The sequence below is a fragment of the Carassius gibelio genome, chromosome A21, assembly GCF_023724105.1.
Source record: "Carassius gibelio isolate Cgi1373 ecotype wild population from Czech Republic chromosome A21, carGib1.2-hapl.c, whole genome shotgun sequence".
NCBI classification, from domain to species: Eukaryota; Metazoa; Chordata; class Actinopteri; order Cypriniformes; family Cyprinidae; genus Carassius; species Carassius gibelio.
Genome location: NC_068391.1, coordinates 20,789,183 through 20,797,871, shown reverse-complemented (window position 1 = coordinate 20,797,871; position 8,689 = coordinate 20,789,183). Strand labels below are relative to the sequence as shown.

The 8,689-nt window shown below is 35.0% G+C and overlaps 1 protein-coding gene across 1 annotated transcript; it reads right to left on the bottom strand.

Annotated features, from left to right (window-relative positions):
• Positions 1-33: 33 nt before the first annotated feature.
• On the bottom strand, positions 34-8,231 carry LOC127942330 (prolyl 4-hydroxylase subunit alpha-1). The gene is made up of 14 exons (XM_052537997.1): positions 8,150-8,231; positions 7,939-8,035; positions 6,006-6,145; positions 5,706-5,837; positions 5,299-5,502; positions 3,626-3,753; positions 2,813-2,980; positions 2,649-2,719; positions 1,645-1,744; positions 1,376-1,426; positions 1,223-1,282; positions 1,079-1,147; positions 908-1,004; positions 34-302 (listed from the first exon to the last, which is right to left on the bottom strand). The coding sequence occupies exons 1-14, from the start codon at positions 8,229-8,231 to the stop codon at positions 232-234; spliced, it is 1,470 nt and encodes a 489-aa protein (XP_052393957.1). The 3' UTR covers positions 34-231.
• Positions 8,232-8,689: the final 458 nt, after the last annotated feature.

Below are 8,689 nucleotides of genomic sequence, written 5' to 3'. Positions count from 1 at the left end.
GATAGATATTTATTTTACACAGTTATTGCCATTTATTTCATGCACTTTTCCCACATGGTTACAAAATCTATACATTTTAATTAAAATACTACTACTAATACGTTATAACGTTACAACCCTCTATAAAGCAGATAAAATATACCACAAAACAAATGATAACAATAACCTGAAGTAACAAAACACTGGAGTTATTGTGAATGCATGTCATTGTCTCTGAGCTGGATGGCTCTTCTAATCAGATTCGGCTGTAGAGCACCTTCTCCTGAACTCTTGCCCATGCGCAAGAATCCACTTGTTGGCAACTAGAATGAGGAAGTCAAAGGAAAGGGGTTTTAAAGTCTGTAAAGAACAGAATGGCTAGTTTCTAGACCTGAATGCATGAAAACACACTGCAAACAGAGGTAACCTCTAATTGTTATTTATAGATATATCTGCATGATTTAAGCATGTAATGTATTTCTGGTGGAATAAAGGAATCTTATATGCAATTTAAAAAAAATTATTAAACAGGTCACACACTCTATAAGACCTGCTGAGATACAATTTTTAGAGTGTGTGTGCGTGTGTGTGTGCGTGTGTGTGTGCGTGTGTGTGTGCATTGAAATGCAAAGAATTAAATGCAATGCAACAAGTGCTACCACTAATAGATAGATAGATAGATAAAGGTAGCAATTGTTGCATTGCATTGCAACTTATTATTATTTTTTTTAATTAGAATTAGAAAAAGAATTACTTTAGTAAAGTAAAAATACTGATATAAATTATATAAGAATAAATTATAAGTGCTGATAAAATACTAAAATATATATTTTTCGTTTTTTGGTTTGAAGATGAACTGTGACCTGACTGGGTCTTGATTTTTTCCCCACTTCTCATTTGGATAATACGTGCCTCACAGAATACCTACCCCACTTACTGCCTACAAACACAGGACACGCTGCATGTAAAGTTCTGGCATCCTCCTGTCCGTTTCTCAGCAGGTTAAACCACAACACAGCTGTGCCCTGATGGAGCAGATGAGCAGCGGTTACAGAAGGTAAAGTCAGTACTGTGTGGAAATCAAGACGCTTCAACTAACTCTCTTCGGCTGAAGTGCTGCGCCTACGTCAGGAAACACCGTGGCTCCACCGATGTCCACATCACTCATCTACAACAACACTACTGATCCTCAATGAACTGATCAAATATATGAAAGACCTGGTTTAAGAGTAACCTTGCTCACATAGATAAGGACAGTAGCAATCCGGCCTCCTCTGAGCTGGAAGTCTGAGTCATTTCTCAACTGTGGAGAGATTTCGTTGTTAAAAACTTTACACATCTTCAGACAGGACCAGGGGAATCACACTTTTACAACGGTTAACATCTTCATGCATACCTTTGAGTCATAATGTGGCTCATACTGGCCTCCAATTCCATAATTAGCGATCTGTAGAAAAGCCAATAGTTTTTGAAAATGTCGTTTTTAAGTGTTGTGCTGCCATCGACTTTCACAGTATGAAAAAAATAAATACAAAGGAAGTCAATGGCTACCATCAAATGTTACCATGAGGAAAGTGTGCCGAGCTGAAATCTAGACAAAGGGCCACTTGGAAAAAGGTCAAATATATGAATATAATTCCCATGTGTGTAAGATGAAGTGAATACCTGGAGCTCCTCAGCGGTGTCCAGCTCCAGACCAGAGACACCAGCGATCCTCTGGTTGAGCTGAGAGATGACGGGATCTTCCTGTTCAGAGAGCCACGCGCTGAGACGGAGAGAGAGGACAGTCACGTGCCCTGTGTGTGTGTGTGTGTGTGTGTGTGTGTGTGTGTTCCTCCTCATCTCTTCCCCGACACTATAACAACATAACTCACTGTACACAACTAATCTGCATTACATGAAAATGAACAATTATTTGTCATGCTTTAATGTACGTAACATATGCAAAATGTGCATGATGTTCATTATACACATGTGACCCTGGACCACAAAACCAGTCATAAGTGTACATTTGTTTTTAAATTGAGATTTCCACATCATTTGAGATCTGAATAAATCATCTTTCCACTGATGTATGGTTCGTTAGGAGGATAATATTTGTCTGAGATGCAACTATTTGAATCTTGAGGGTGCAAAAAAATATTGAGAAAATCATCTTTAAAGTTGTCCAAATGATTTCTTAGCAATGCAGATTACTTATCAAAAATTAAGTTTTTATATATTTACAGTAGGAGATTGACAAAATATCTTCATGGAACCTGATCTTTACATAATATCCTAATGATCCTAATGACAATTTGATTTTTTTTATTTGTTACAAATATACCCCAGAGACTCAAGACTTGTCGATTATTCGACTTGTTTTCAAATGTGTAATATAGACACATATTTTATAACAAGTGTAGTGTTTCTTCAAATGTGAAATGTATTTTCTTGGACTGAATATAATATAATATAATATAATATAATATAATATAATATAATATGAAGGATCTAAGGATTATATATAATATAATATAATATAATACATTATTAAATATATATTGCCGTATTGGACAAACAAAAACTCTAAATATCTTCTTATATGTTCCACAGAAGACAGTAAATCACACAAGTTCAATGTAAAGACAGGAGTGTGAGTAAACAAGGGCAAACTTCTCATTTCTCACCTCTGTGACACACGAGAGGCAGCAGAAACTTTTCTTCCAGACACTGGATCTATGACTTTAGCTCTGGAAAGCTGAAGATAAACAGAGATGTGATGCATTAGATAGATATTAGTATTTAATAATAATACACACACACACACACTGAATGCTTCAGTTGCATGCACCTTTGGCCTGGCCAGTGTTTTGATGGTGTCGATCTCTCCTTCAGAGAGAAAGTCATGGTATCGCAGGATCATAGGCTCGTCCCACTCCACTTCCTCTTTGAACGTCCTCAGGGGGTTTCCTCTTCCTGTCCTGTACCTGCACACCAGCTTTCTCTCTCTTTGTGGCGTCTGCAAACCAGAACACATGTATTAGATCTCCTTAGATCCTTCACCTGTCTCAAGACATATTTGTTTGAGGAGGCCTGCACTATTTTTAGTGAACAACAGGTTTGAGCTGAATACATTCATAGTGTGTAGTATTGTATTTTTCTTATTCAATTTTTAATACACTTAACGGTTTTAGAGTTTTACAGTCCAATGTACAGTGTTAATGTGAACTCTGGTAACAAAAAAAAAAAATAAAAATAAAAAAAAAAACGTATTATTATTTTTTACTAGGATATTATCCATAAATTTTACAGTCATTTAAACTAACCGTAAAACAATACAATTAATTGCAAAATTCAAAAAAGTTTTTTACAGGTGTCTAACATAAATACATGTATGTACATACATATTTTATATATATACCTGTACACACACACATATATATTAGACACGGCCACCAGCAGTGCATGTCTAATATATAATTTATGTACTTTCACAATGTGTAATAAAATGCTATTTATATCTATGCGTGTTAGAATGAGTATTCTGTAGAAAATGTAAGTTTGAACCACAATCTTACAGTACATGCACATGCATTTCACATGAAAGTTCATCTTTAAAAGATTACAGCAATGCTAAATAAAGAGAAAACCTGTGGATCCTGACCATCGTAAGCTTGGATCCAGTGCACAGAGCCTCATACGATTCATCCGTGGACAGCTGAGCGATGTGTGTCTCAATGCTCTCTTTAATACTCGAGTACAGTTCAGGCCGAAGCAGGTTTCTCTCAGTGGCTTGTTCAGAACAATTACAAATCACAGGTGCATGAGTGGGTTTCAGCTGACCTTCATTTAGCCTTTGTTAAGACTTGCATTATTATTACACATCATGCTTTAGAAGCCAACACACAGTGACAACCTGATGAGTGAGACCATTTAAGAAGCTTGCTTTTAAAATCTTCATTTAAAATATGAAATTCTTTCAAATAAATAAAGTAAAAGCATTTTTTTCACTACAGTGGTATGAATCCTCTTTTGCACCACTGTGTGTTTAAATATAGAACAGAATCATCAGGAGATACTTGCACAATTACTTAACAATTAGTTATTGGTACATAACAATATACTACTCGTACTGTACTTAAACAAAAAGCATTAAATAGCCTTTTTTTTTCAAATGTGAGCATGTTTCAAAAATCCATTGCACATTAATAATAAAGATAGTTCACCAGATAATGTTTTGGTTAACTCACTATACTGGAAATAAGCACAAATTTTATTTTTGTTCATATATATATATATATATATATATATATATATATATATACAGTACAGACCAAAAGTTTGGAAACATTACTATTTTTAATGTTTTTGAAAGAAGTTTCTTCTGCTCATCAAGCCTGCATTTATTTGATCAAAAATACAGAAAAACTGTAATATTTTGATATATTATTACAATTGAAAATAATTGTTTTTAAATTTATTATACTTTAAATGATCATTTATTTCTGTGATGCAAAGCTGAATTTTTCGGATCATTATCACATGATCCTTTAGAAATCATTCTAATATGATGATTCATTATCAAAGCTGGAAACAGTTCTGCTGCTTAATATTTTTTCAGAAAATGTGAGACTTTTTTAGGATACTTTGATGAATAAAAAGTACAAAAAAAAAAAGAAGCTATGTTTTTAAAATATAAATATTTTGTAATAACAATATACACTACTGGTCAGTAATTTGGGGTCAGTAATTTTTTCTTTCTTTCTTTTTTTAAAATAAAATCAATACTTTTATTCAGCAAGGATGTGTTAAATTGTTAAAAAGTGATAGTAAAGACAATATATTATTAGAATATATATTATTATAATTTTATTTTTATTTTGAATAAATGCAGTTCTTTTTAACCTTTTATTGATCAAATATATTCGACAGCAGAACTGTTTCCAACACTCATAATAAATCAGAATATGAGAAAGATTTCTAAATGATCATGTGATCGACTGATGTTACATGTGACACTGAAGGCTGGAGCAATGATGCTGAAAATTCAGCTTTGCATCACAGGAATAAATTATTTTTTTAAGTATATTCAAATAGAAAACTATTATTTTAAGTTCTAATAATATTTCACAATATTACAGTTTTTTCTGTATTTTTGATCAAATAAATGCAGGCTTGATGAGCAGAAGAAACTTCTTTCAAAAACATTAAAATAGTAATGTTTCCAAACTTTTGGTCTGTACTGTATATATTATTATTTTTATTTTGTGCTATGGCAGATGTGAATATAGCGGAAAGAAATATCCAAGTTAATTCACAATCTTGTAAACTCCGTACCTTGCCCACTTGACAGCTGAAGGGACAGCGATGCAAGCTGATAAATCACCTCTTCTTTAGTAACGCCAGCTTCTTCCCCCTCATTGAGTTTCCTGAGGGTTTCCTCCATCCAGAGGACGGCGTACTGCAAGCGCTGATTGAGAGAGGAGATCATGGCGATATGGAAAGTTTCATCTGGATCCAGCGTTACGTTGTGGTTCATTTCTGAAAAGCCACACATCAAGGTGATATCACTGAACCAGATTCTGCACAAAGATACAAGAGCCTACATCAACATCCTGGCCTCTAGATATGACTCAGTCCTGGATTTGTTTTTAACCCCTTGGTTTTATCGTCTGTTTATAGGTGTGAGCACAACATGAGCTATACTGCTGATAAAGAACACATAAAACCACCACGAAACCCACCAGAAAATAAAGAGATGTTCCTCGGATCTAATCTGTACATTTCTTGAAGTCTAACCAAAGCCGTCACCACACCGTCTACATCTTCTGCTCTGGGGAGAGTCTGAGCTGCAGATCTCAGGCTTTCCAACGTGTCTGTGAAACATGAGAAACGTTACACAATGAGCTCAATATCATTTAAAGCTTTTCCTCCTCTCAGTGGTGCCATCACTGATAATCTAGAGATGAAGCCCCTCCACAACAGCTCGACAAGTCTTCACACGAGTGTACAGTCATTTATAACACAATCGAGCAGTTTCAAACCTTTGGTAGGTCTTCCTTCGATAAGTTCCCTGGCTTGACTCAGTTTTCGGACGAGCTGAAACGCTGCGAGAGGGTTGCTGATGAATTTCTCCGGATCTCTGGGAGTGTCATCAAAGTCATCCTCAAGTGCATTCAGAGCCCTGATCGATTCATAGCAATATACAAACACACTGAAAGATGTGTTGCAGAATTCTGGGGTCAAAACATTACATTACATTCATGCATTTAGCAGACGATTTATCCAAAGCGACTTACAGTGCATTCAGACTATACATTTTGACCTATCATGTGTTCCCTGAAACAAAAACTAATACAAAACACACCATTTGTGCTCTCTCTCTGTGTGTGTGTGTGTGTGTGTGTGTGTGTCTCTCTCTCTCTCTCTCTCTGTGTGTGTGTGTGTGTGTGTGTGTCTCTCTGTGTGTGTGTGTGTGTGTGTGTGTGTGTGTGTGTGTCTCTCTCTGTGTGTGTGTCTCTCTCTCTCTCTGTGTGTGTGTGTGTGTGTGTGTGTGTGTCTCTCTCTGTGTCTGTGTGTGTGTGTGTGTGTGTGTCTCTCTCTCTCTCTCTCTGTGTGTGTGTGTGTGTGTGTGTGTGTGTGTCTCTCTCTCTCTCTCTCTGGACTTACAGTCTCATTATTTGATAGATTCAACTTTTATAGGCTTTATGTATTATTTCTGAGGTTTAACAATGAAATATTAATATTAATTAGATTAATTTGTAAATAGTTGATTTTTAACCCTTTGCTGCTCTTTGGTCACGTTTTACGTTTCATTTTTTTTTTTTTTTACATTGAAATTGTACAAAACTGGCTATGAGAGCATACACACAAAATTATAAACTGGATACTTATACATATGTGTGTGTGTATGTGTGTGTGTGTGTGTGTGTTTGTGTTTGTGTGTGTGTGTGTGTGTGAAAATACAGAGATTTTTGGAGGTTCAATCGACAAATTAGCCACAATGCAGAATAAAGCACACAGCAATGACAGGATAAAAGTCTGAAACATCAAAAATAATCCAAAATAGACACGCATAAATTAACTGGTGTGACTGACAGTGTATGGCTCTATATTGACAATAAATGGCAGTATGTAGAGCAAAACCTGGCCAAGAGACTCAACTAAGAGGTTAAAATCAGCTCTGGATTAAGCTCTTTAAAAGCATTCCCGAAATGTTTTCTTTCATTTTTTTAACTAAACTTTAACAGAACATAGATGATGATCATGTTTAAATATATATCCAAACACAAAACCTAACTATATTAAGCCTGAAAACACTGTTCTTAACAAATAGTGAAAGTATTTATATTAATTATGTGACAGGCATCAAGCAGCTACACCACTGTATTACAGATCATTTTATTTCTTCCCACCAGACTGCACTAATCTGCCTTCATTTAATAGATCTGAAATAGTTTTTATAAATATACATTATATATATATAATGTATGTATGTATTATTTGTTGCTGCAAAAATCAGGAAATAAACACTTTTTCTAATATTTTTATTGCTATATAAAGACATAAATGTTAAATATTCTAGCAGTTAATATACTTTAGTACCATGACATACCTTCAAAATACAAAATGTTGGTTACAAAAATACTATTGAAGTAAATTTTTACTCCTAAATGAAGAGCATTGGGGGTTAATTAGACCTGTACATATTAACCCATGAAATGCAAAAGAATATAATCTATAACCCAAACTAACATGCTTTAACTGTTTGTGTAGCAGTTTATAATTTGCGTTATGCATTTACTAAATATTCACATTCTCTCCTTTCGTCTTACTACCAAGTTTAACATTTGACACTTTCTTTTATTATTTAAACGTTTCTCTGTAATCCTAAAAAGGTAGCTCTTGACTTCTGAAGTCATTTTCTGTTTTTACGGTTCCTCTGCTCTCCTCTGGATCTCCACGAGCAACACTTACTCTCTCAGAAGATCTGCTTGGCTCTCCAGTGCTTCCACAGATTCATCAAGACTCTTGGCAAACTGGGTTTTGATGTCAATAAGCTGCGTCATATGATCTGCAGACAGCATTTCATTTCAAAACAGGTATTGTAGCACTTCCACAAAAACAAATATGGTTAAATAGAGAAGTGTTCTTGTTTTATCATCTTATTGCAGTACAGCACACTAACCTGTGGAAGAGTAGAACTCATTGACAGCAGCACAGAAACTCCAGCATGTCCAGAACAATATAATCATCCACTTCACCTCCATTTCCAACTGTTTGTGAAGCTGGACGTTCAGTCTTATTCTAGAACTAGACTCTGTGTGCTAATGGTGCGAGTGTGGTCAAGCTTTCAAGAAAACAGATTAGAGCTAATTGTGTTGGTGTCTGACTGAATCATCTCCTGTGATTAGACAAGCTTACAACCATGACACCAGCTAACCAACCCAGAACTGTGTTTGCATCATGTGTTTACAGTAAAAACATTACAGTATCAAATCTGATTGAGAAAGAGCTCATTACAGAGATTGTTTGTGCTGGTGGGGAGTCGTTTCACATTTATTCATAAAGAACTTTCAAAACAATAAACATGGATCAAAGCAGTAGGTCACATCTGAGTACTTTTGTCTACTCTTTTATGAGTACTGTGAATTTATTGTGTTGCATACTGTATAGTCTAGTAGTGAAGCATGCGATTTCAGACACAGCCTTCTTATTAACATATTTA

Bases quoted from the DNA above. Each gene is read 5' to 3' on its own strand.
- LOC127942330 (XM_052537997.1), bottom strand. From the start codon at position 8,231: ATGGAGGTGAAGTGGATGATTATATTGTTCTGGACATGCTGGAGTTTC. The intron at 3,754-5,298 runs GTACGGAGTTTA...GTTCTGAACAAG, and splicing joins TCAGCTGTCAAGTGGGCAAG to CCACTGAGAGAAACCTGCTT. The intron at 1,745-2,648 runs GTGAGAAATGAG...TCTCCGTCTCAG, and splicing joins GCCTCTCGTGTGTCACAGAG to CGCGTGGCTCTCTGAACAGG.